This window comes from Chlamydotis macqueenii, chromosome 20 (genome assembly GCF_036417535.1).
Source record: "Chlamydotis macqueenii isolate bChlMac1 chromosome 20, bChlMac1.mat, whole genome shotgun sequence".
In the NCBI taxonomy this organism is placed as follows: Eukaryota; Metazoa; Chordata; class Aves; order Otidiformes; family Otididae; genus Chlamydotis; species Chlamydotis macqueenii.
Genome location: NC_141575.1, coordinates 7,018,947 through 7,044,462, shown reverse-complemented (window position 1 = coordinate 7,044,462; position 25,516 = coordinate 7,018,947). Strand labels below are relative to the sequence as shown.

The 25,516-nt window shown below is 64.6% G+C and overlaps 3 protein-coding genes across 5 annotated transcripts; 1 reads left to right on the top strand and 2 right to left on the bottom strand.

The window, feature by feature from the left end:
• The first annotated feature begins 1,311 nt into the window (after positions 1–1,311).
• ENG (endoglin) lies at positions 1,312–11,841 on the top strand. The gene is made up of 15 exons (XM_086763565.1): positions 1,312–1,437; positions 5,232–5,389; positions 6,943–7,077; positions 7,660–7,822; positions 8,001–8,154; positions 8,368–8,509; positions 8,705–8,879; positions 8,965–9,104; positions 9,251–9,379; positions 9,670–9,714; positions 9,818–9,928; positions 10,031–10,276; positions 10,502–10,565; positions 10,650–10,751; positions 11,171–11,841. Exons 1-15 carry the CDS (start codon positions 1,380–1,382, stop codon positions 11,287–11,289), a joined length of 1,941 nt encoding a protein of 646 aa, XP_086619691.1. The 5' UTR covers positions 1,312–1,379; the 3' UTR covers positions 11,290–11,841.
• On the bottom strand, positions 11,687–17,679 carry FPGS (folylpolyglutamate synthase). Of its 3 annotated transcripts, none has more exons than XM_086763568.1 (15): positions 17,612–17,679; positions 15,509–15,637; positions 15,349–15,402; positions 15,155–15,219; positions 14,949–15,063; positions 14,747–14,824; positions 14,411–14,472; positions 14,209–14,311; positions 14,051–14,128; positions 13,829–13,976; positions 13,644–13,742; positions 13,296–13,446; positions 13,110–13,185; positions 12,719–12,785; positions 11,687–12,617 (listed from the first exon to the last, which is right to left on the bottom strand). In XM_086763568.1, the coding sequence occupies exons 1-15, from the start codon at positions 17,630–17,632 to the stop codon at positions 12,190–12,192; spliced, it is 1,674 nt and encodes a 557-aa protein (XP_086619694.1). In that variant the 5' UTR covers positions 17,633–17,679; the 3' UTR covers positions 11,687–12,189. The 3 variants fall into 3 exon arrangements, with proteins under 3 accessions (XP_086619694.1, XP_086619692.1, XP_086619693.1); XM_086763566.1 differs by lacking the exon at positions 17,612–17,679 and adding an exon at positions 16,837–16,954; XM_086763567.1 differs by lacking the exon at positions 17,612–17,679 and adding an exon at positions 15,729–15,804.
• On the bottom strand, positions 17,461–24,798 carry CDK9 (cyclin dependent kinase 9). The gene is made up of 7 exons (XM_086763569.1): positions 24,678–24,798; positions 24,104–24,185; positions 23,173–23,263; positions 21,102–21,268; positions 20,730–20,901; positions 20,504–20,652; positions 17,461–19,301 (listed from the first exon to the last, which is right to left on the bottom strand). Exons 1-7 carry the CDS (start codon positions 24,767–24,769, stop codon positions 18,936–18,938), a joined length of 1,119 nt encoding a protein of 372 aa, XP_086619695.1. The 5' UTR covers positions 24,770–24,798; the 3' UTR covers positions 17,461–18,935.
• Positions 24,799–25,516: the final 718 nt, after the last annotated feature.

Below are 25,516 nucleotides of genomic sequence, written 5' to 3'. Positions count from 1 at the left end.
CTGAGCCAGGGCTGGGGATGGCGGACACCCGCCTCGTGGCAGGGGGGACGAGGGGACAGGAGGGACGGGCGGTTTGGGATGCTGCAGCCTAAAGCCACGCAGCGAGGAGCGGGGTGAGCCATCTCCCTTGTGCCTCCATCCCTCTTCGGGTGTGCTGCGAGCGTGCCTCAGTTTCCCCAGGTGGTGACAGGGCAGTGGGGCAGGGAGGGGGGAGCCTGCGGTGCCCAGCGGGCCCAGGCACCCCGCCCTCCTCCCCAGCACGACCCCTGGATGCTTGGTGATGGGTTTTTTGGTGCTTTAACTCCGGCTGGAAAGCCCGAGGCTGGCCCGTAAGCTGCGGTGTCCCCGCGGGGAGAGGGGTGCGGGAGGGCAGGGGTGCCTGGTCCCGGTCCCCGCGGTCCCCAGGAGATGGCAGTGCTCTGTCATGGGAGATGGCTGCTGCTCCGGCCAGGGACATCTCCGGGGACATCCTGGCTGCGCTGGCAGGTCCCCATGCCGTCCCCCTGCCCGTGGCCGTGGCTCAGGATGGAGACCTGAGGAGTGGGGCAGGGGTGCAGGAGTGGTCCCCTGGGTGCCCCCAGCCACCCCATGGCTCCCACCTCCGTGGTGCTTCGCTGTGACCCCCTAGCTCAGGCAACCCTGTCCCGAGGGAGCCCCCAACCCCAAACCCCCCTGGCAGGCAGGGATGCAGGGATGTACGGGTGGTCCCCAGCCGTGGCCTGGCCAAGGGTACAACTGCTGGCAGCTGTGCTGTGGGGGTCCTGCCTCTGCCCCATGGCCCCAGAGCGGGCACCAGAGCCACGGGACACCCGGCCTGGGACAGAGTGACCCTGCTGGGGTGCTGGCGAGGGGCAGTGCGGGCTGAACGTCGGCGTGATGTGGGGCAGCCCCCGTCCCCATCACTTGGGGCAGTCCTCATCCCCATTACAGTGGGGCAGCCCCCTCTTCGCCGTGCGGGGTCGAGCTGCGCTCCAGCAGTGTGCGTGGGTGTATTTTGGGAGGGCGCACCCCTTCTGTATCCCTGTATCCCACCCCTCCACTCACCGGCGCCAGCCCAGGGGCATCCCTGGGGACACCCACCCCGGGTGCCAGTGCCCCCGCGCGGTGCTCGGGGCACTTCCAGCCCCCCCCGCAGGTGATGACCCGCACCGCGCTCTGGGGAAACTGAGGCACGGTGCCTCCCGGGGGGGCTCCCTCCTCTTCCCGGCCCCCCCCTCGCCGCCGGCACGGCCCCAGCGCCGCCCGCGGCATTTCCTCCGGGCGCGGACCCTCCTCCTCCTCCTCCTCCTCCTCCTCCCCCCCCACCCGAAGGCAGTCGGTTTCCTGCCGCCGCCGCCCGGCACTCGGCGCTGGCTCCCGGGGAGCGGCCGCCGGCGGACATGGGCCCCCGCACCGTCCCGCTGCTGCCGCTGCTGCTGGCTCTGCTCGGCCGCCCGGGTGAGTGGGGCTGGGGCGGGGGGGGGACAGATCCCCTGGACGGGACCCCGGGGACGGCAGCGCCGGTGGGACCCGCCGGTGACCACCCGTCCCGAGTGGCCCAGGGTCCCCCCGGGGGGCAGCGAGTTCGGAGCCAAAGGGGTCCCGGCTGTGCCGGCGTGGGCAGTGTCACCCCCGGGAACCCACCGAGAGAGGGGTTTGGGGGGCAGTCCCGGGGGTGAGGCGAGGACAAACCTCCCCCAGCCCCAAGGCGGGGGGACACACAGCGGAGCCCTGCTGCTCCCCAGGGGCCCCGAAATCCAGGCTGCGTCACCAGGAATTGGGAGGCGTCGAAGGCACCGTCATTGTGCCCCAGCCCAGGCAGCGGCACCCGGGGGGTCTGGGGTGGCTTCTGTGGGTTCCTGACACTGCGGGGCCTGTGGGGTCAACCGGGAGCAAGGAGTGGGGAAAAACCCCGGGAAGCCTCGGGTGGGCCATGGGGACAGGGCTGGGGGCTTGTCCATCTTCGGAGCAGTCGGGCAGGGAAGCACTGAAGCCACCCCGAGGTCCCTGCGAAGCGGTGGGGGGAATGTTGAGGGGGGACATGCCCATGGATACCCGTGCTGGATGGAGGGCAGGAGGCTGGGGGACGCGGTGATGCGGCCCCCCGGCAGAGGGAAGGGAACTGGGAAGGCAGCGGCAGCCTGGGGAGGCCGGGGCCGGTGGCCCTGCGTGTCCTGGCTGGGTCAGTCCCAGCTGGCCGCTGTGGGGGCCAGTGCCAGTGGATGCTTCTGGGGTGTCCCCACTGCCAGGTCCCTGCCTGCTGTCACCCCCTGGTCACTACCCTGTAGCTGTGCCAGGCGGCCCCTGTCCGGTGAGGCTGTGCCGTATGGGCCACGACCCCGTGGCGATGCTGCACGGGCCCAATCCTGTGTAGGTGTTCAGCGAGTTCTGTGTGCTGTGTAGCTGTGCCGCACGGTCCCCATCCTATAGCTGTGCCATATGGTCTGTGTGGCTGTGCCACAGAGGCCTTGCTCTCCCCGTCTGTGCTGCACGGTCCCTGGACCACGTAGCTGTGCCCTCTGCTCCCCTTCCTACAAGGCTGTGCAACGCTATCTCCATCCCGCAGTCCGTGGCCTTCGTATTTGTCCCGTACGGTCTCCATCCTACGTGGCTGTGCCACGCAGTCCCTGCGCTGACGCGGATGTGCTGTATGGACTGGGTCCCAGGTAGCTGTGCCACATGGTCCCCATCCTGAGTAGCTGTGCCGTACAGTCCCTGTCCTATTTAGTTGTGCTATATGGTCCCCATCCTACGTGGCTGTGTTACAGAGGCCCCATCCAACGCAGCTATCGCATACCAGCCCTGTCTTACGCAGCTGTGTAGCGCAGTCCTTGTCCTAACTGTGCTATTCGGTCCCCACCCTGCATAGCTGGGCCGTACAGTCCCTGTCCTACAGAACCGAGCTCTGTGGTCCCTCGTACGTGACTGGGCCTGTATGGTCCCTGTCCTGGGTAACTGCCGTGTAGACCACGTCCCGTCTGTGCCATACCATCCCAGACCTGTGCAGCTGTGCCGTATGGTCCCCATCCTGCATGGCGGTGCCATAAGGTCCCTGTCCTGCCTACCTGTGTCACACACCCCACGTCCTGTCTGGCTGCTGCTAGGGGTGCCCATCGCGGGCGCAGTGCCGGGGGACTCAAGACACGGCAGCTTCCAGAGGTAGGGAACTTTGTGCCACCACACCAGCAGGGACCGGCGCTGCTCCCTGCTACACGAGCACGGCTCTGGGTCATCGTTTCTCACCCCCGGGGAGAGGCCGCTCGGTGCCTGGCTGACTTAGAGTGGGGCAGGAATGAAGTGGCCTGCGTCAGCCCGAAAGCCTGGTCCCATCTGCCAGTGCCACCTTCGCAAGGTCCAACAGCCAGCGGTGGCTCAAAGGGGTGACAACCTCCTCCCTGAACTTGCAACACTGGTTCCACCCCCATTCCTGGCCCGGACTGAGACCAGCCAGCTCATTACACAAGTGCTGAGGCGGCACAGCCGGATGCCGGGATGCCGGAGTGGCGCTGCCCGTCCCGTGGGGCATCCTGTGCAGCCAGAGCCACTCTGGCCCAGCACCTCCCGGCCTGGCACCCCTGGGCATTGCTGTCCGCCTTTGATCTGCGCCCAAAACCCCAGGAATGGCCGCCTCAGCCCCCGACCCACCAGGGACCCGCGTTGGGACTGTCCCCACTCCCTGGTCTTGGCCGCACCGGAGCAAGGGAGAAGGCAGGCGGCTGGAAAAACATAAAGTGGATTTTCTTTCTTTCTTCCTTTTTATTTTTTTTTTTTCCTTTTCCCGGAGTACAAAAATAACAGTGCCCTTATCTGATCGCCCCGGGCGGCCCAGCTGAGCCCCGTTATCTGATCCCGGCATAATGCTGGAGCCCGCTGCCTTCCCCAGGGACTGACGGTGCCCGACTGGCACCACTGCCCCGCGTCCCCTCCGCTGGCATCCCTGCCCTGCGCCGGGGCCGAGCCCGGCCGCGGCCCCCTGACCCCGCCCGACCTCGCCATGGGATGCTGCCGGAGGTGTGATGAGTTGCCAGTCCTCTGTCTGGCGATGCCGGGGGGAGTCACGTGGCCGTGCCCGGTGCTGTCGGGGCAGGAGCGGAGGGGAAGAGGGACGCGGCCTGCTGCGCCCAGATAAGCGGCTGTTTATCTTCCTCCCGATGCTGCCGGCCGCACGGCCGCCGCGCCGAGGGGAGGAAGCGCCGGACAATAGGTGGGTCCGCCACAGCGTCACCGGGGGGTCTGTGCTGTGACCCCCACCGCAGTGAACACACCACTCCGATGGCGAGACACAGGCCGGGACCGCCGTGATGCGCACGACGTGGCGTGGGGGGGGGTGGCCCTTTGGTGGCTGCTGCATCCTGAAGCCTTGATGCCTGGAGCATCGTGTCCTCTGGCCCTGGTCCCCACGGGGGGGGCGGCTGGGTGGCCCTGACACGGGGTCTGGACACCTCCTGGCACCGTGGCCACCAGAGATGGGAAAGGATGGGACGGGAAGGGATAGAGCTCGGTGGCCACCTCCAAAGCAAACACCCAGGCACTGTGTCCCCATGGGGAGCCCCCAGCCATGAGGGGCTCCACCCCGCCCAGCCCCTTGCCAGGGGGCATCTATGGGGGCACGCGCGTCCCCGGGACGCTGCCCGGCACAGGGTCCAGCTTGAGGACAGGGCTGCCTGGGGCAGAGGAAATGGCTGAGGCAAACGGGGATTTACAGGCTCAGGCCTTCAAACGGCTGTTTGCACTCAGGATTTCCCTTGGCAGCCGCTCGCCGGCCCCGCTCGCTCGTGCGCCGCGCGGGGGGTTCGGGATGGGGCGAAGCTCGCGCCTCGGCGCCCGCAGAGGATGAGCTTTACAGCCATTTCCATACCTGAGCTTCCCGCTTTCCTGCGGCGTGGGGGACGCGGAGGGGGGGGGAGCTTCCGCCACCGCCCGAGCGTTCGGGGCAGCCGGGCGCGAGTTTTGGCACGCGGCGGTGCCGAGCTGGGACAGTGGATTTTTCCAGCCCGGATTCGAGGGTCATTAACGTGATTGCGCCGGGGGCTGGCGGCAGCAGACGAGCCCCGAGTGAACACGTAGCAGATGGTCCCGCGGGCACTGCGCCAGCGGTGTAGGGGCCGTGGTGACGCCGTGCCGGGGTCGCGGGGGCAGCGCCGGGGCTGGCGTTGCAATACAGCCCCCTCCTCCTGCGTCATGTCCCCTTTGTGTCATGTCACCCCCACGTCCGCGCGGCGGGGACTGACGGCCTCTCATTTTCCGCCCAGACCCCAGGAGAGCCGAGGGCTGCGACCTGCGGCCGGTGACGGCGGAGCCACCCATCACCCTGGCCTACGCCACCAGCACGGTGCCGCGGGGCTGCGTCAGCAGCAGCTCGCTGCGCGCCGGCCGTGAAGTCCACGTCCTCAGCGTCGAGTGGTCCAAGGTGAGCAAGCGGAGTCCCAGCGTGTCACCCCGGCGCTGTCACCCCGGCACTGTCCCTGCCAGACAAGGTGTCCCTGCTGCCGAAACCGTTTCCTCTAACTACGGCGAGAGGACCCAGATTAACCTCGTGCATGGCGCCTCCGCCGAGCTTCCCCTCCCAGCGCAGCGGCGGGTGTCTCTGGCCTCAACTGGGATTTAAAGTCTTTGGAGGCGACTCCTCGTGGTAGCCCAGCTCCAGTAAACCCAGCACCCAATTTTGGCCCAGCCCTGGGCCGCCTGGCGCCACGCTCTCCCCCTGCCACCTCCCAGTTCTGCTTTTCAGGGGGAGACGGGAGCTAGGCTGGGAGCCACTGGTGAGGGTGGCTTTTGCAAAGGCCCCTCTGCCCCAGCCCGGTGTGACCTGGCCCTGGCGCTCCGGTATGGGGATAAGCACCGGGGCCGAGGGTGCCCCGGCGTTGTCACCGGCGGCGGCAGGGGACACACACTGATGTCACGGCTGCGACATCGAGCCCTGCGGCGCGCGGGGGAAGCCAGGCAGGGACTTGGCTCCACTTATAGAAGAATTACTGGAAGCCGCTTTCTATAAGCAGATCCCCATGATACAAAAAAAAAAAAAAAAAAGAAAAGAAAAAAAGAAAAAAAAAATAACCTGAAAGGCGGCGGCGGGTCAGTGGCGAGGCTCCCGCCGCTCGCGTCGCTGAACAATGGAGTGCCGCAAAACACGCGGCAGGAAAAACAGTCGCCAGCTCCTCCCCGACGCCCGGGGTCCCCGGCCACCCACGCTGGCCACACGCCACCGCCAGGCCGGGATGCCCGCGGCCTCGTCCCGCCGGCCCCGTGCCCGGCACTGGCGGCTGCCTCCACCCCCCGGTCCCGGGCTGGTTTTCCCTGCCTCAGCGCTGTGCAAGCAGTGATGAGGGCAGCGGTTGCCAAACTTAGCGCCTGGCGTTTCGGTTTCCCCATCCGGATTTCCGTCTGGAGGCCACCGGGCAATGCTGGCCACGGGGAGCGGTGCCTGCCAGTGCTGCGCCCCCGGCATCCCTGTGCACCAGTATGGCCAGTTCCGAGCCTGGAGCGGCTGCGTGGTGCTGGGATAGGGCTGGGAAACCCGCACAGGGATGTCCCAGTGCCCGAGGTGGGGATGCTCTGGTCTTCAGTGGGGAGCACCCCAGTACCTACAGTGGGGGTGCTCCGACACCCAGGATGGGGATACCCTGGCCCCGGTGTGGGGATGCTCTGGTCCTCGCTGTGGGGACACCACAGTCCCAGTGTGAGGATGCTGTGGTTACTGGTGTAGGGATGTCCCAGTCCCCAGTGTGGGAACATTCCAGACTTGGTGTGGGGACCACCCGCTCCGCAATGGGGTGACACCTTTGTGCTCAGCGCAGAGATTTCCCAGTCCCCGACTGAAAGATGCTCCAGTCCCCAAGGTGGGGGGTGGGGGGGGCAGCCTCCGGCTCCGGGGGCAGGTGAGGTGGCCAGGGGGCAGCCAGGGAGGTGACAGCAACTGGGGCTCGGTGGCCACGGTGGTGATGCTCTCCCCTTCCTCCCCAGGTCACTGCCTTCACGCTGAATGTGTCCGTCACGCCGCCGGCCGGTGGCTGCAACCGGTCAGCAGTTCTCATCCTCCTGTGTGCCCGCTGCTCAGCCACCATCACCTCCCTGTGCCCAGACCTGCTCGTCCGCACCGTGAGTGCCGCAGCCCCGCGCTGGGAACAGCCCCAGGGTGGGGGGCAGCAGGGCTGGGGCCATCCCCAGGGATGTTGGTGGGGGTGTCCCTGGAGGAGACTGGTCCTCCATCCTTGCAGCCGATGCTGGTGGGTGCCCTGGGGAGGAGGGGACACGCCTGGTCACTGCCGGCGGCGCTGAGCGCGGGGCTGGCTGGGCAGGGAATGACGCACAGGGCTGGAAAAAGCTCCCGTTTCCTCCGGCCGGCGGGAGGAAGGTCAGGGATGGGGTTTGGCTCCAGCGAGCTGAGCCAGGGCCGGGCTCTTTGTTAGCAAAATAAACCTCCCGCTTTGTTTGTGGCTAATAATAAAGTGGGCCGAGCTCTCCGCGTGCCGCCGGCCGCCCGCGCTGCTCCCAGCCCGTGGCCCCAAAAACCTCTATTCATCCGGGGTGACCCCCCCAGCCATGATGGGGCTGGAGCTCAAGGGATGCCTTCCTGGCTCAGCTTTTCTTCCACATCCTCCACACCGGAGCCAGGGAGGGACGCCCCTTGCCCCCCTCCCCCCCAGCCCCCCCCGGCTCAGGCTGCCGCTTGCCCCGCAGGACGCCCGGCCCGGCCCCGGGACCACCGTGGCACTAGACCCCGAGCTGCTCACAGCCACCGGCGAGGGGCAACTGCTGGCCTGGGCTCAGCGAGCCTATGGGGGCGTCACGTCCTACAGCGAGCTGCGGGACCCCCGCTGCGTCCAGCTCCGCCTGGGAGAAGGTGCGTGGGGCTGGGGGCTGGTGCGGGGGGGGGAACGACAAGGTGGGCAGTGGTGCGGTCCCTGCTCCTGAAGGGTGACAACGCACGGTCCCAAAGGAGGTGCCCCAAGCAACTCCCCACCCACTAAGCCCAGTTTGGCTTTGGTGACCCCCCCCCCCCAACTCTGCCACCTCTGCAGATGCCAGCAGCCCCCCAGATTGCGTCCCCCAGGAGCACTTTGACGCCACGCCGCACCTCGAGACCGAGGTCTTCTTCCACGGGGTGAAGGGCTGCTCACGCGGGGACACCCAAAGCACCAGGGCCGCCCACATCGTCCGCCTGCAGGAGCCCAGGTACCGCGCAGTGCAGGCGGGTGGGACACCCGGGAGGTGGGGGGGACGGGCGCTGGGACAGGCGGTGGGACAGGTGGTGGGACACGCTTGGAGATGCTCAGGAAGGGGTTGGGGTGACTCACAGGCAGAGCAGCCCCCACATCCCAAGGTGGGGCTACGCGATCTGTCAGCACGGGAGGCTGACGCCGGGGTTGGGGGGGGGGGGATCTCAAGGTTTCACAGCTCCCCCATCTCGGAGGTGAAGCTGTCCCTGAGCTGTCCCGTGAGAGCCATCAGCAACCAGATCCTCATCCTGCAGAGCCGCACCAACCTCACCTGGTCCCTCTCCGTCAACAACTGCGACATCCAGTTCCTGGTAGGGCTGAGCGGGACGCGTGTCCCTGCACCAAGGGGCTGGTGGCATGGGGGTGAGGTGGCACCTGGGGACACGGCACAGAGAGGTGGCAGTCTTCTCTCTGGAGGGACACGAATCCCGAAGCCATCCCTGCCTTGAGCATCCCCAGCTGTCTCTGTCCCTGCTCAGGCCCCCTGCACTTCTCCCCCGCCGTAGGTCTCTGGGACCTACAAGATCTCATCCTTCTTCTCCACCCTGCTCCGCGGGGAGCCCCTGCCCGACACGGAGCAGGGCCTCATCGCCAAAGCCTTCGAGAAGAACTACAGCATCATCGCCTCCTACTCCACCATCCCTGCCAGCGCCCACATCAGGCTGGAGATCCAGGAGCATGGTGAGGCCCCCGGTGCCCTGGGGCGGGGTGGGACGGGGGGGGTTCAACTGCCCCCACTCAGCCCTGATGTCTCCCCATCCCACAGAGTCGGTGACGAGGGCGCCCGCGACACCAACCCCCCTGACTCCCACCACCGACTCGCTGCCCCACGTGCTGCTGCTGCTCCAGCCCTGGAAGTGCACAGATGAAACCATGGAGATCGTCATCAACACATCCCACCTGAAGGTGAGGGGGAGGTGGGCGGAGGAGGTGTCCCCACCACCCACCGGCATCACCCAGGGAGGTCACATCTTGCTCCAGGTGCTCAGGGTGGGTGGCACGACACCCAGCTGGTGGGTGACCACCGGGTGCTTTTCTCCCAACACATCAAGGATGTGGTGAACATCACCCTTCGGGACATCAGCTGCCAGGCGGAGAAAAACAACACGCACTTCATGCTGAAAACCCCCCTCAGCCACTGCGGGACCTCGCTGGAGGGCAGGGGCCACGCCAACAACGAGGTGAGGGGTGGGGGCCGACCAGGCACTGCCCCCAGCCCCACTGGTGCCCAGTGGGAGCTTCTGCACTGGAAGCTCCTTGCTTTTGCACAGCTGGGAACATCCCAGGATGAGCCCTGCCGCTGCGCCTGGGTGCTGGCAGAGATGGGGGTGGTGTGGGTGGGACACCCTTCCCATGTCATCCCATGGTGGGACCCCTCCATCCCATCCCATCCCATCCCATCCCATTGGAGGCAATAGACCACGGCAGCGGAGTCCACTTGGCTGACCCAACCTTCCTCACCTTCTCACAGCTCATCCTCAACCTGGGCAAGGGTGATCTGCTCCGGAGAGTGCGGGTAAGAGTCTGATTTCTGGTGGGACCAGGGTGGGACTGCAGGAGGAGGGTGCCAGTGCCACCGTTGGGTGCTGGGGAGGCCTCAACACCGTCCCTGCTCGCAGGTGGCCTTCCAGTGCAAGATCCCGCGGGAGCTCTTCCTGCGCCTCTTCCCCACCGCCGCCTTCGAGGGACCACAGACAGAGCTGGAGGTCAACAAGGAGGTCTTCGTGCAGGTACCACCACCAGCTTGGCACTGGAGCTGGGGGGGGGGGGGGTGTCCGGCTGTCCCTGGGCGAGCGTCCCTGACGGCATGTCCCCCCCCGTCCCCATGGTAGGCATCCATGCGGTGGGAGGACCACCCGGCCGACCTGCAGCTGAAGGAGTGCCGGCTGGAGGTGCCGGGGCGGGAGGCAGTGCTGCTGGTGCAGGGCGGCGAGGCGCGCGGCGCGGGGGTGGCTGTGATGGAGGGTCCCCCCAGCAGCCGCGGGAGGAAGATCTGGCGCTTCCGCTTCACCTACGCTGTCCCCGAGGGCGGACGCGTCCCCTTCTCCGCCACCCTCAAGTGCAAGGCCGGCTTGCAGGTCAGCGTGAGCAAACCCCTCACCCTGTGATGCCACCATGCTGGTCCCCACCATCAGTGGTGGCAGCCCCGGTGGGTTTATCCCCAACCGTGGGCTCTGTCACCCACACGGGAGCAGCATCTGTGGTCCTCAAAGAGCCTGGGGGCTCCCAGCCCCATCCCCTCTATTGGGGGTGTGGGCAGGGACTGGGGTCTCCCCCCCTCACCCCAACCTCTACCTCTGCAGAACACCACCATCTTCGAGAAGGCCCTGGAGGTGACGGTGAAGGACGGCTGGCGGCCACCCAACAGTGAGTTTGGGGCACGGGAGGGGGCGGGCAGGGGGACACCCCTCCCCACCCAGCGTGGCGGTGCTGATGGCCTTGTCCTCCCAGATCGCGGGCTGGGGCTGGCCGCTGTCCTGGGCATCACCTTCGGCGCCTTCCTCATCGGGGCGCTCCTCACCGCTGGGCTCTGGTACATCTACTCGCACACCCGTGAGTACCCACCACCCCTGGGGACCCCCACGGTGGGATGGTGGGGGCCACACGCATGTCCCTTGCTGGGTTGCCCACACCCTGCCCCGGCCCAAAGCCGCCCGGCTGAGGTCCCCAGGGACCAGGCTGCTGTGTTGCCATCATGCTGGGCAATGTCACAGGGGAATTGTCCACTCGGGGTGGCCACGGCTCCCCAGGACACCCCCATTGCCCTGGGGTGCCTCCGGCCACCTGCTCCTGGTGCCACCATGGTGCCCCACGCCCATCGCCATCCCAGGGGCTCAAGAGGCAGCTGGGGAGCGATCCGGGAGGGTTTGTGCACGAGGGGGGCCGGGAGGTCCCACGTGGCCGAGCCGTGGCCACCGCCGGCCACCCTGATTCTGGTTCCCCTCGGTGTTTCTCCCCGCGGCGCGAGCCAGGTCCCATCTCCAAACGGCAGCCGGTTTCCAGCACGGCACCGGCCTCGGAGAGCAGCAGCACCAACCACAGCATCGGCAGCACCCAGAGCACCCCCTGCTCCACCAGCAGCATGGCCTGACGCCCCCCCGGGCCCCCCGAGCCCGCCCAGCCCTTGGCTGCCAGACTCGGGGACCCACTGCAGCTCCATTAAGCCAGTTGTTTTGTTTTTTTTTCTCCCCCCAAATCTCAGGCCGAGCCCAGAGGGGGCCTCCGTTACTCATTCAGTGAATGCTTTGGCCACCCGAGGGCAGCCCGTGCTGGGGTTGGGGGGGCACCCTGCAGCCCCCCCCGGGGGTCCTTTGCTGCTGGGTGCACCGAGGAGGTCGAGAGAGCAGCCCCCAAAGGCTCCCCATCAAATGGGTGGGGGCAGCAAAAGCGAGAGCCAAAAGTGGGTGCCCCAGGATGTGCCCCAGCACTTGGGGTGAGCCCTGCACCCCTCCTGTGCCCTCCCTCCCCAAGAAGACAGTGGGCACCACTGCGAGCAGCAAGACGTTTATTGGGGGGCGTGGGGGGGCGAGGCTGCTGGCCCCCACTGCGGGGCGATGGGCAGAAACCACCCTCCCCCCCAGCTCCCCATCCAAGTTACAAACTCTTATTAATAATAATAAAAATCTCCCCTACGTTAAATTAATCGTGCCCTGATGCACCTCACCACGGCTTGAGGCTCCCACCTACCACCCTCCCCGAAAACCGCCCACCATGCCCCGCCCCGGGCGCCAGGACCTTGGCACAGGCTGGGGCAGCCCCCCCGCCTGGGAGACCCCCCCTGTCGGTCTCACCAAGGTGGGCTGGGGGCCAGGAGTGTCCCCCCTCCCATGGCCGGTGTCCCCGGGGAGGAGCACAAGGCAAAAGGCACTGGGGTGAAAAGGGCTGAGTCAGGATGGGGTTGGGGGTCCCGCCTGTCCCCCCCCCCGCCGAGCATCACCGGGGGCGGAACCGGCGCTTCAAGTAAAAAGAGGTGCAACCGGTCCAACCCCGGTTACTGGGAGAGCGAGGGGTCCAGCAGCCGGAGGACCCCCCCCACCAAGTGCAGGCTGCCGGTGACCAGGACGCGGACGGCGGCCGCCTCCCGCAGCAGCACGGCCCCGCTGCTGGCGGCGGGGTGGGGGTGAGCCCCCGTGGCGGCCGGCGCTGCCAACCGGGGGTCCCGGCCCTGCGCCACCCACCGCAGCGCCTGGGCCAGGCAGGGGAAGACGAGGGCTGGGGAATTGAGGGGTCGCGGGGCAGGAGGGACTAGGAGCAGGGTCCCTCGGGAGGGGGCTGGCTGCAGCAGCCCCCCCACCCGCAGAGGTGCTGGGAGCCAGGGGTCCTGTCCCCCCTTCTCCTCCAGCAGCCTGGTCCACGTCCGTTGGTTCTCCAGGCAGCGGGTCAGGGCGTTCTCCAGCGTCACGTTGAAGTTTTGCTGGTCTGGGAGGGATGGGGATGGGGGTCAAGGATTAGGAGGGGGCCGGGGAGGGGTTGGGGATGGGGGTGGGGGCCGGGGGAGACCCCGGCTCCCCGGCACTCACCCACGTTGCTGGCCATTGACACCTCCGTGAAGTTGGGGCAGAAGACGGCGTAGTCGAAGTGGCAGGGCTGTGGGGAGAGCAGGGGGGAGGGTCAGCGCTGTGGGAGCCCTCAGGACCCACTCATGGGATTTCCACTGGGACCAGTCCTACACTGGTGGGTTACAGGGGTTTGGTCCCGGGGGGGGGGTGACCCAAGTTCTCCCCTGCACCTGGGGCTGCAAGACCCTTGGGCTGGACACCGAGGTGGGCTACAGGCAGGGACAGCAGGGTGGACAGACAGACAGACAGCACAGGGCGTCAGCTCCACCTCGCGGCTCCCCACACCCGCAGCAAAGCCGGTCCCAGCGCAGGCAGCGAGCCCGGGCACAGTGACAACCCCCCAAAACCTCACCAGCAGCAGCTTGAGCAGTGCCGCCGTGTCCCGGTCCCCCGTGGCGTTGAAGAGCAGCACGCGCACCTCGGAGCCGCTGCAGGGAGAAAGGGCAGGTGGCCCGTGCCCCACGGGGACCCCCAGCACCACCACCGCTCCCGTCGCGTGTGTCGTCCCCCCCTCCCCGCCTCGCGTCCCCCTCCTCACTCGTGGGGCTTGTCCTGGTTGAGGGCGGCCTGGCGGAACCAGCGGACGCAGGCTTGGACGCTGCTGGTGGTGTGGGCTCCGTCCAGGTACCACGTCACGGCGCCGCGGGGCAGCACCTGGGTCCGGCCCAGCCATTCCGTGTCCCGCAGGCCTGGTGGGGGGGGGGCACAGGGCGTGGCTGGGACCCCTGCACCCCCCTCCAGCATGGGATCCCCATGGGGGTCAAATACAGGGTGGGCGGCTGGGCTGTGTGCTCCAGCGCAGGCGACACGAGCCAGGGGCCCAGTGCGTGCCCCCCAAGCCCCGTGACACACTGGTGGGGGGAGTCCCGGCGCGCCCATACCACACCTTGGATCATGGCATCGCTGGGTCGAAAGGTGGGCGCCAGTGGCACCCCTCTCCCCGTCAGCTCGGCGTCTGGCAGCACCTCCTGCAGCTCCCTGAGACCTGGGGGGGGCGGGACAGGTGTCTTGCTGAGACCCCGGGGGCCACGGCGGGGTCCGATTCCCGCTCTCCCCGTCCCCCCACCTTACCCCCGCAGCCGTGGCGCTGCAGCCAGGTCCGCGCTAGCTGCAAGGCCAGGGCGGCGTTGGAGCGCTGGTGGGCACCCGCCAGCCCCAGCTGCAGCGCCCGGTGGTCCCCCTCGAAGGCGTCCAGCTCCGGGCAGAGGTAGAGGGGACACTGCGGGGAGAGGAGGCTGAGCCCCCGGCCATGGGGTACCCCCATCCACCTCCCCCCCCTGTCACCCAACTCACCTCCAGCTCCTGGGCTCGCTCCCTCAGCACCTCCAGCGGCCGCTCCGGCTGCGCCACGGTGAACGCCGGCACGCCGGGCTGCGAAGGATGGGGGGTGTTCAGGGCCACGGGGGAGCGCACCCCGAAACGGCGAGAGGGGGGAGACCGGGTCTCTCTACCTTAAAAATGCCCCCCTTCTGCCAGGCGATCTTCTCCATGGTGTCCCCCAGGATGCTGGTGTGGTCGATGCCCAGGGAGGAGATCCCACACACCACTGGCGCCCTGGGGACGCAGCGTGGCAGTGTCCCCGCTGTCCCCGCACCACGGGGACACCAGGCCCCAGCAGCCCCAGGGGACGGGCTCGGCCCCACCAGCCCCTACCTGATGATGTTGGTGCAGTCATAAGCGCCGCCGATGCCGACCTCCACCACCGCCAGGTCCACCTGGGGACATGGGGACACCAGAGCTGTCACAGGGCCACCGGCAGCGCCTGTCTCCATGGATGTGGGGACACAGATGTGGCCAGGTGCCTGCCCCCCCCTTTCTAAACCCCTGCCTGAACACGCACCCCGGCACAGCCATCCCTTGGGAACGGCCGTGACAGCCGGATTGAAGCCAGCTCGGCCCCGAGCAGCGGCTAGACCCCATGTCCTCCCCACCCTGAGGTCCCTTCCAACCTGATGTCCCCATCACAAGCTGGAGACCGCCACCACCTACCTTCTCCTGCAGGAAGACGTGGAAGGCCATGATGGTGAGGAAGCGGAAGTACGCCGGCATGCTGGCGTGAACTGGGTCCTGCCAGGCAGAGCGGGCATAAGGGGATGGCACGGGGCATCCCCAACCGGTGCTGGGGCACGCAGCCCTGGGGGGGGGCGGTCCTCAAGGGAGGGAGGCCCCCTGCAAGCCGTGCCACCCCCACCTTGGTCTCCTCCAGGCGATTGTAGACGAGCCAGAAGTATTTGCTGAAGAGCTCCCTGCTGATGGGCTGCCCGTTGATGCGGATCCGCTCGCGCACCTGCACCAGGTGAGGGGAGCTGGAGGGGCGGGGGGAGGCAGAGTGGGGGGGCCACAGTCAGGCATGGTGCCACCAGCCCCCTCAAACCCCTTCTGATCCCCCCTGCTCACCTGTAAAAGCCCGTCTTCAGCCCGTAGCTGCGGAGGATGCACTCGGTGAAGGCGCACGCTGAGCCCTGGGGAGACGGCAGCGCTAAACCCCGCTGCGCCGGGGCGAGGGCGAACGGCGCCAGAGATGCCGGTGGCCCCCCCTTTGCCCCTCGCTGGTCACCCCAAGCCCCCGCAGCACCGCCCGCCCACCTCACCTTGCCCTTCGTCCCCGTGACGTGGATGATGTTCAGTCGATCCAGGTCCTCGACCTGCCAGAGGTCAACCACCCCGTGAGACCCCCGCAGCAGTCAGCACCGGGCGCAGCGGCACCGCTGCCAAGACTGTGGGGGGTACAGGGACCCCCCCCCTCCTCACCTTCAGCCCGCTCCTCTCCAAAAAGCCCCGCATGGCTTCCAGCTGGGCCCGGGGGTCGCCGCGCTCCCGCTTCACCTGCTCCAGGTAACTGGCGTTGGTCTGCAGGGTGTTGAGGGTTCGGATGGCGTCCTGGAAAGACCCCGGGGGTTGGTCAGGGGGGCGCCCACCACCACGGCCCCGGGGGACCAGCCTGCCCCGTGCCTGCCGCACCCCAACCCACCCGATCGGGCTCAGTCCCCTCGGCCGCCCACGCCGGCAGCATCTCCTCCGCCATGGGGACGCGCTGGCAGCACCAGAGCCTGTCGCAGGGACACCGTGGGGACGGGCTACTTATCGGCGAGGGGAGCTCACCCCTCCCCGGGCGCCCGTTGGCCCCGCGGGGCGGGCACGGGGCCACCCAGCACCTGGCACCCACCCCTGCCCCAGCGGGACAAGGCCGCCGCAGGCATGAGCGGGCAGCGCTCCAGTGCCGGCTCGCCCGCCTCGCCGCTGTTTAATTAGAGGCGCAAACGAAGCAACAGAGCCGCACGTGCATGGCGCACACGGGACAACCTGGCTGCGCAGCCACGGCCGCTGCCAGAGGTCACCGGTGCCACCGAGCCCCCCCAAAACCGCACCAGCCGGGGGTGGGGGGATGCAGGCCTGGGTCTGGCACGGGACAATGCTCCCTGCAATGGGGAGCTGGCACGGGACAAGCCCGTGTCCCCGCGGCGGGGACAGCCCACCCGAGCAGCCGGACCCCGGCCCAGCAGACAGTGGCGTGGGCACCGGTGGCGTTTCCGGTGAGCGCGGGGCAGGGCCAGCACAGCTCCGGTCTCCCCGGGGGCCGGGGGGGTCTCCGCACCGTCCCTCACCTCAGCCCGGGGACCGTCGCCATCGTCCCCACGATGCCAGGCCACCGCGCGGGCCCGGGACGCCCCAGCCTCCACCCGGGATGCGCGGCGGCTGCCGGAGCGGGGTCACCCCGGTGCCGCCACGGGGGCCGGGGGTGTGCGGGGTGACAGCCGGGCACTAACGGGAAGAGCGGTCAGACCGGGAGGTGGTGCGGCCCGGGGCTGCGGGCGAGGGGCCGCCCCGCACGGTACCGGCCCCGTGGTCCCCCGCTCACCCCGCAGGCCCCGCAGCTCGGGAAGGGACCCGCCCCCCCCGCCGGTGCTGGGGAGCCCCGGCCCCGCCGGCTGCCGCTGCCCTCCGGTGCCCGGCTCGGTGAGGAGCCCGAGCGCGGAGCCCGGCGGGACGCAGCTCCCCACACCGCCGCACGGCCCGCGGCCCCCGCCGCAGCTCTCGGTGCGAGGTCCCGCTCCCCCCGCACCCCCCCACGCCGGTACCTGGTAATCCATGGCGGGGGCGCGCGCCGGCTGCGTGCTGAACCGCCGCCCGGCCGCCCGCAGCAGCGCGCGCAGCCCCCGCACCACCATCGCGCCGCGCCGCACGCTTTACCGCCGGGAGCCCGCGCCGCCGCCGCCGGGGGCGGGACCGCCCGAGCCCGTCCCCCTACTCCCAGCCATGGCCGCCGCCATCTTTGAAGCGGGCAGTACGCTGCCACGTCGGAGGGGGGCGCCATCTTTGCGAGGGGCAGCGAGGGAAGCGCGGGGGCGGCCGAGGGGGGACCCCGCCTCCTCCCGCCGAACCGGTGCAGGGGGGGGACCCCGGCCGCCCCGGTAGAGCCAGCGCCCAGCTCTGCCGCCCCGGCCCCCAACTTCAGCCCCACTCAGGGGCACAAGGGGCTGCTCTAGGGCTCCCCAGGCTTGTCCGGCCCCCAGCCCAGCAGCACCCCCCGACAGCCCCCCAACTCGTGCTGCTGCCCTGATCCACCGCAGCACTAATTGCTAACAGAGCTGGGGAACCCCAGGAGGAGTTACGATATCTGACCGCGACCCCGAGGATGAGAGCGGTGCTGTTCTACAGCACTCCAGCTGCTTTCTCCCTTCAGGCAAAAGAGCGACACAGGGTTACAACCAGCCCTTTGGGACAGGATCGTGTTTATTCACAACCAACAGAAGTCACCTGGCTTATTGCTTGCAACCAACTTCATTTTTTTCCAAAGAAATCAAGCCCCCCTCAACCAAACAGTTCCAGAGCCCCGCACCAAGAGAGATTTACCTTGTACACGTCCTTTATCATCCTCACTTTCTGTCCTGAGAACGGCCCTGCTCGCCACCGCTTCCTTCCCTGAGACCTTATGCTACCGACGTGGCTTTTGCCATCAGTCTAGTTAACGGACAACCTATCAAATGCCAAAGGTTATCACCCGCTGCATGCTGTACGCGGTATTTGTCTGAAAGTCCTGGGCTGCATGGGGCTCACTGAGAAGATGGCCAGCTGCAGCCGACAGCCATGGAAGACAAAGTGAAGCAGCACTTGCTCTGTACGAGTTGGTCCTGAAAACCTCTGGCAGAAGGTGTGCGAACACCATCACAGCGCATGGGGCTGGCGGCTGCATCTGGGGAAGGCAGTGATCTCGCTCGAGACTCATTCGAAGAGCTCCAGGACAGAGGAGTGGACACGTGAGTGTTTAAAGAGTCAGCCTGCTCCCAGCACAGCGTTCCCAGCACTGCCACACCATCACAAAAACCCTGCAGACAGCAGGACGGCAGATCTCACCCCAGGCTGAGGCAAGCACTCGCAACTCCCTTCCCCATCCAAACTCCTGCCGCAGCCCGCACTACAGGGAAAGCAGCAGGCTGGGTGTGTCTGACAAGACTCCTAATTGCAGTTTGCAATGAAGAAAGCGTGGACGCCGCGTGCTGTTACAGACCAACGATTCCCACTGTAAGTCCTGGCTGTATGGAGCGACCAGCTCTGCCAGCCACCCCTCTGGTTTGCCCAGTAAGCCCCTTTCCAGGCTAGAGCCCAAACTCCAGTGAGAGTTAGTCGTGCTGCCTAGAGTGACTCTGCCTTCCCCGGGACACCTCCGCATTACTCAGAAGCACCTGCCTTGTCATACATCAACTCTTCAGTGTTCAAAGGATACGCCGTGCAGGAGCTACGACCAACTGAGAGAGCCGAAACATCTCCCAGCAGCGCCCAGTTTAGTCCAGGGCAGCCACTCCCAGTCCCGCCGGTCACAGCACCATTTGCAGAGAGCCCCAGCACTGTCAGAGCCACATTCTCCACCGCCAGGTCCATAACGATCGATCCGCAAGATGAACGTAACCAATACAGGCTGTTGCAGGGGGGACACAAGCTCTGTGCCAAACCCGCAGGGAAACAACTCCGAGCTCGCAGGCGTCACCTCCCCAGTCACGCAGCTCCGCAGTGGCTGAGTTGCTGCACGAGGAGAGGAGACGGCAGAGCTCGATTAAAGCCAGCAAGCACTTCGCCTTGAAGAAAGTCCTTGCCCAGACAGAAAGACCTCGCCAGGACATCCCCGCTCAGTGCAACCTGCGGAGTAGTCCAGCAGGGACCCCGCTGGGGAAGCCCCTGCTCAAAACACTCTGTCAAATTCAGTTTGGTTGGTGGCAGCCGGGTTCCTGCCCTGGTTTGCCGGCTGCTGGGGCATGTGCCCACCCCTCCTGCGCGGTGGGGCCAGGTACTCGAACATGGACTGGTTGTGGGTGGACAGCATGTTTTTGAGGTCCGAAGGCATGGGGTCTGACCAGAAGAAGTCGTGGTTCAGCGCATCGTCGCTGTCAATCCGCTGGGCGGGATCCAGCACCAGCAGCTTGTCGATGAGGTCGAGTGCGTAGGGGTCTTTGACATAGGCTTTCAGGCGATCCTTCACCTTGCGCTTTTGGCCCTTGGGGAGATCCAGCTTCTGGTACAGCTCATATTTATCCACATTCGGCCAAACCTGAGAAAGGGAGGATTGGGAAGAAATAGTTATGGAGACCACAAGCCATTTCTGACGCTAACACCCTCAGGCAAACCAGGGCGAGGTCTGCCGAGAGAACAATACTATTTTATAACCTCCAAGCTGGCAGACCTTGCTCCCACAGCACGAAAGAGGCACTAAAAGAGCGCACTAAAGCCTGGAAACTTGTGGACAAGTCAGGACAGAGTCCTCCTGGCGTGGGAACAGCACGCCAGATGCTCCAGGATTTCTGGTTCTCCCACAAAAGGGCACAGCTCAGGCCAGCTAAAACATCCAGAAAGGTAAAGCGACAGAACTTATTGCTAACTAACAACCTGCACGTATGCGGTACCTTTTGTCCAGAAAGGAAAGCCTGCTGCAGTCACCAGCACTTACCTCAGCCCCGGGCTGGGCGAGACCACAGCAGGGATTTAGATACAAAAGAAAGCACTGTCAGTGTACATGATGTATGTAACAGAGGCATCAGGCCTTTAGAGCTGCCTGCACAACACGCCCCAGCAGATCACAGCCCTGGTCCCTCAGCTCGATCCCCCGCAAGAGGGCAGGACAAGCTGCCGCTCAATAAGGAGCTGAGAAGGGGCTGAGTGCTCACACCACGGCTGAGCTGACGCCACAAATCACAAGCCAGAACGAAAGAGGGTTTTCAAGACGACCAGTGCAAACCACCTGAGATAAACCCTTCAACACAAAACAAGAAAAATTCTTCTTTAAGCAGAAATTCAGAGGATGTTTATCTGCGAGACAACCCCAAAACACAGGCTAGAACAGATTCCTACACGCAATGTTCTGTTCCTTCACACTCAGAGCAGCCAGCATCCTCTCTGTGGTCAAAAAGAAGGACACAACTCACCCCTCCTGAAGGAGGTCTGGGAGGCCAAGTTCACCCTCTTCTCCTTAGGAGGTTGAACACAAGTAACGTGACAGCTGTAGTTTACACAGAGCAGCAAGGAAAGTGCAGTGTCCCACCGTGCACTTGGCTCCCAGGAGGCAAATAGCATTTGCAGGAACTTCCCCAGGCTCCCTGCCAGCCGCAGACACGCTGCCATGCCAGGAACGTGCAGCAGCCAGTGCACAGAGCAGGGAACAGGCCCAGGAGTGCCCCACCCCGGCCCTCTCCTGCACCACCACTTTGCACCTCTCTCCTCCCACCCTCAGCAGCTGGCCCGTGCTCTTGCCCTCACCTCTGGTGTGATGGATCCGCAGAGCTGGCTGATGAGGGTGAGCTGGTGCTGCTCCGTGTTCCCCTGCATGATGGGGCTGCGGGTCCACATCTCTGCCATGATGCAGCCTCCGCCCCAGAGGTCAATGGGGGGACCGTAGTCCCGCTCCCCTAAACGGAGATGCCGCGTTAGTCACCCAGGGGCAGAGGGAAGGGCAGAGAAGGCGGCAGAGCCCATCGCCTCCTACCTAGGAGCAGCTCTGGTGGGCGATACCACAGAGTCACCACCCGGTTGGTGTAGCGGTTCGGCTGGCTGTTCTTAGCCAGGCTGAAAGCTCGAGCCAGCCCAAAATCCGCAAGCTTCAGGACTCCGTCTCGCGTGATCAGGACATTTGCAGCTTTCATGTCTCGATGCAAGATCTGTACAAGGACAGACATCAAAAGGTTACGCAACTACGGTACCTTCCATGGGCACCTAGGGCCAGCGGGGCACTCAGACTCTGGACGTGGAGGACAAAGAAGAAGTTGAGTTCCCTCCAGCCTGCACTAAGGCACCCGCTCCTTGCAAGACCACAGAGAGCAGGGTGATCTCAGAGCACAGCACAGATCCGGCCCATTACCTTGTTCCTGTGGATGTAGTAAAGTCCATTCAATAGCATCTGCATAACTTTCTTGATCTCCGAAAGCGTGAACTTGACGTGGGCATTGCTGAGAAGGCCAGCCAGGTCATGCTCGCAGAAGTCAAACACCAGGTAGATACTGCCCTTGCAGCGGTTGTACGGAGAGGCTATGGTAGAGGCGAGGAGGGACTGTCAGCGAGAGATCCTTAGCCCCGTCAGAGCTCCTCCTGACCTCCAGCCACCCTGCTGCTCCTACAATGCTCACTAGACAAAAACCCAGGACACAGGAACGTAGACAACCAGAGACAGCCTGCAGGCCTCAAGATCCTTCATGAAGAAGGACTAAGACAGCACAACTAGCAAAGGAAGAACAGGGGATGAGGATTTGGAGTAGTGAATGTCGGCAGACAGGCAAGGAAAGGGCATGAAAATCTTTGAAAGCTTCATTCTCTGTTGTTCTGGGCACGTAACGGCTGTGGGGTTTCCTCCCTGCAAGCTGTGGCAAGCGGTAGGTGCACATACCATGAGCTGCCAGCCAAGCACTATCACTGATTGCATCCGCGATAAAGGAGGCACCTGCAGAGACAGCCCCAGGAAAAATGCAGAAACAGAGAAAATCTGTCTAATAAAACATTAGAAAGCAAGGTTTTCTGCAACCTCCAACAGTATCTAGACTGATCTGGATCAAACTGATTTAAAACTCCGACTCCAATTGCAATTTAAAGTCAACAACAGAAAACCTCAAATGAAGCAATCGATTTCAATCTTGTTCCTAGAGCACACATGCAAAACATTATTAAAAAGAAAGGCTGATTTTCATCAGCAGTAGTCAGCAAAACCTGCCGATCAGCAGCTCCCACCAGAAAACGACAGCTAAGCTCAGCCCCCACGGAAACACACCGCTCCCCCCTGCCACCCAGGAGGGCGCCTGCTAGACTGGGTTTGCAGCTCCTTACACGGATACGGCCCCTACCACACCTTTCCAACAAGGAGAGAAAAGCTTAAAAGTCTCAGAACAGTAAATGCAACATTTCTCCTTTACTGGAAACAGAGGTCAAGGGAGATTTGGATGAAAACTGGAATTCAAACAAGACACAAACAACTGACATGTCTACAAAAATATTTACCTTGGGTATGCCAGACGCGCAACCATCACAACTTGTTTAATCACACAAGGAATTAAAAATTAACTTGTTGTCATGTATCTACTCATACCTGTTCAGATAATAATCTACACGCAATGTAACTTCAGGTTCCTGGTCCTAGGCCAGGCATTTCTACCAGTTCAGTGACTGGACTCTGTTTTTAAAAACACCCTCACCAGGTACGCGCCACTTTCATTTTTAATCAACTGAAATGACTGACTAGAGAATGGCAGGCTTTAATATCAGCTGCCATTTTCAGAACTGGTTTTCCAGCACAGATCCATATAAGAGAACGATATATAAAAACTATCAAATGTTTTAAAGCAGTTTCACTGGAAACGGAGCCAGGCCAGGTGCATGCCAGTCACGCAGCAGAGGCACGCTGCACGAGGTGGAAGCGCAGCACAGAACCACCCCGTGCGCAGTCCCAGCCCTCGCAGCACGGGCGATTGTTGTCACCCACAGAAAGGGACGCCAAGCCGGTCTCCAGCTGGAGCTGTGTCATCAGCTTGGAGCTGCCACACACCAAGAGGGGCGGCTCCAGCTCCTCGCAGGGAACCGGCTGCGCAGAGCCGCAAGATCAGCTCTAGGCTGAGAACTCTCTGCTTCAAAGTCTCTCCAGCGCTGGCTTACTCTAAAGCCTCTCAGACAGGAGTTTTCCAGCACGAGCACTATTCACCGCTGTGGCACAGGCATTTCCTAGGACTGACAACCGCTTTTTCCAGTCAGGCTGCAGCAACATCCCAACTGTTTCAGAAACTGTTTTGCAAACTGAGCGTACCATCACCCCACATCACAGGCAGGAGCAGAGGCCAGTGCTCAGCTAAAGGACTCTGCTCCCAGCACAAAACACCAGCCTGCTCAGCAGTGAAGGAGGGCAGAAAAAAAAGCCAACAGCCAGCGCAGTGGAGACCCCCGCAAGCTACCTTTGGTCCTGCAGATTTCAATGAGGTTCACCACATTCTCATGCTTGAGCAGCTGGAGGATTTTAATCTCTCGCAAGGCGGTGATGGGGAACTGGAAAGGAAAAAGAGAGGACAGGGGTTAGGGGTGCAGGAGACCAGGCCACCTCTGCCTAGAGAGCAGGAGAGATGTGACCACAGCAGCTTGGCAAGGGACTTGCTCGAGCAAGTCACTGAAGGGCAGTCAGAGTTTTAAAATATGACATCAACATCAGGGTGGCCAAAATATATTCACCACCAAGCCACCATTGTGGAGGGAGACTGTGGCACCAGACAGAGGTGTTTGGGTGGTGCCAAGACAGACATGCAGACGCCCCTCCCTCCTCTCCTCACCTTGCACGTTTGTAATGAGACACTGTCCAGCCCAGCCCGAGCTGCAGAGCAGACTCCCCGGCTGCTGCCCGTGCTGTCTGAGCTGTAACTCTCTCCCCAGCTTGCCCCATCTCTGCATACCCCTGAGCACCTGCCTTTCACACGCTACCCAGTTCTTCCACAAATGACACCCAGTGCGGAGCCCTGGGAGTGACAGGGTTTTGCACAGGAGGAGGAAAGAGTGGGCAGCACCACCTCCCAGCAGCCGTCCCACACAGCCCAGCCACCACACAGTTACTGCACCACGTGTCTTTGCAGCTGGGAAGGCGATAACAGGCCGTAGGGCTTGGCAGTGCAACCACAAGACCCAACACTATCACAGCATCAGTAGGAAAGGAAAAAGGCCCCAGAGCTGGGATCCTGTCCACGCCTTTACAGGCTTAAGATTTGGCATATTATAGCATTAAATACTGTTAAAAAACAGAGCGGAAACACACCTCTGCCATCCCAAAGATTAGCCTTCACCTATGAACCCCCAGTCCAGCCCTTCCCAAACACAGTCCAGCCACGCTCCCACACCTACCCCCTCCTTCTCATTTTCCATCAACACTTTCTTCAGCGCTACTTTCTTGCCTGTCTGACGATGTTTGGCTTTGAAAACTTCCCTGTAAAAGAGAAACGTATCCATGAGCAGCACAAGGAAGAAGGGAAGGAGCCGGGTCCTCCCAACCAGGGACCAAACAGGACGCACTGGAGCACCAGGCAGCCCTGTGCTGAGACACTACCTGACCCAGCCATGTCCCTTTTGGACCAGGGGCCCTTCGGACCGGCTAAGCCAACCCAGAGCTCCCACAGCCCCACCAGATTTTGGGAAAAGTTACATGTTTCGGACAAACTGCAGGTCCCCACCCTGCCCGTCTCCAGGGTAACGCTCCTGTGCCAAAGCCTGGGCCAGAGCTGGGCTTCGGGGTGGCAAAAACAGGACCCGGGGGCCGGGCTCGCTGCCGGGGACCAGAGGGGTGACGGGGGAAAGGGCAGCCCAGCGAGGGGCACCCGGGGCTGGGGCGGGCGGGCCGCGGGGCCGAGGGGACCGGGCCCAAGGAGCGGGCCCGCGGGTGGGGAGGGCCGGGGAGGGCCGGGGCCGGCGGGACGCTCACCCGAAGGTGCCCTGTCCGATCTTGGCGAGCTTCTCGTACTTGGAGACCTCGTCGCAGAAGGGACACTCCACCATGTCGTACTGCTTGGCCATGCCGGCCGCCGCCGTTGCCACAGCACCGCGCTGCGCCCCTTCCGTCGCGAGCCACCGCCCCTTCCGTCTGACGCCACAGACACCGCCACCGCCCCCGCGAGGCCTTCTGGGATTTGTAGTCGCCGGCGGCGGCGGCCATGTTGTCGCCGCTCGTCACTGTCCCGGCGCTCCCGGCCGGGCTGTTCGTACCTCTGCCCCCCCAGCACACCTCCGCCGCCGCGGCTGGCCCCTCGCCCCGCCGCCAGCCAGACCGCGTCTGTGTCCGTGCCCGAGCATCCTCAAGGAAGCAGCCCCCTGCCCCTGTTGTCACCCGTGTCCCTCCACTGAGCCCAAGGCACCGAGCAGCCCCTGGTGCTGCTGGTGGCCTGAAAGCGTGTCACCGTGTCCCCTGCGTGCTTAAACCCATCGGGGACACAGTGACATTTCTGCTCCCCAGCTGCTCCCGGGGGCTGTGGTGAGGGGACCCCCATTGCCTGAGCAGGAGGATGCCAGGATCTGGCCTTGAGGGCACCCCGAGTTCCTGCCCTGCTGGCAGAAACGTGCCCGGCTGGGGACACCAACCCCCCGGCAATGCCCACGTTTGGGTGTAGAACAGCTTGGTTTGGGGTTGTTTGACACCGGGCCCCAAGGCAGGGAGCACAGGGAGCCGAAATCGGTGCAGTAGCAGAAATGGCTGCTGGCATCCTGGCCACGGGAGTCACCAGGTGCTCCCCCGAAATGGGGGACAACATGGACACCAGATCCCTG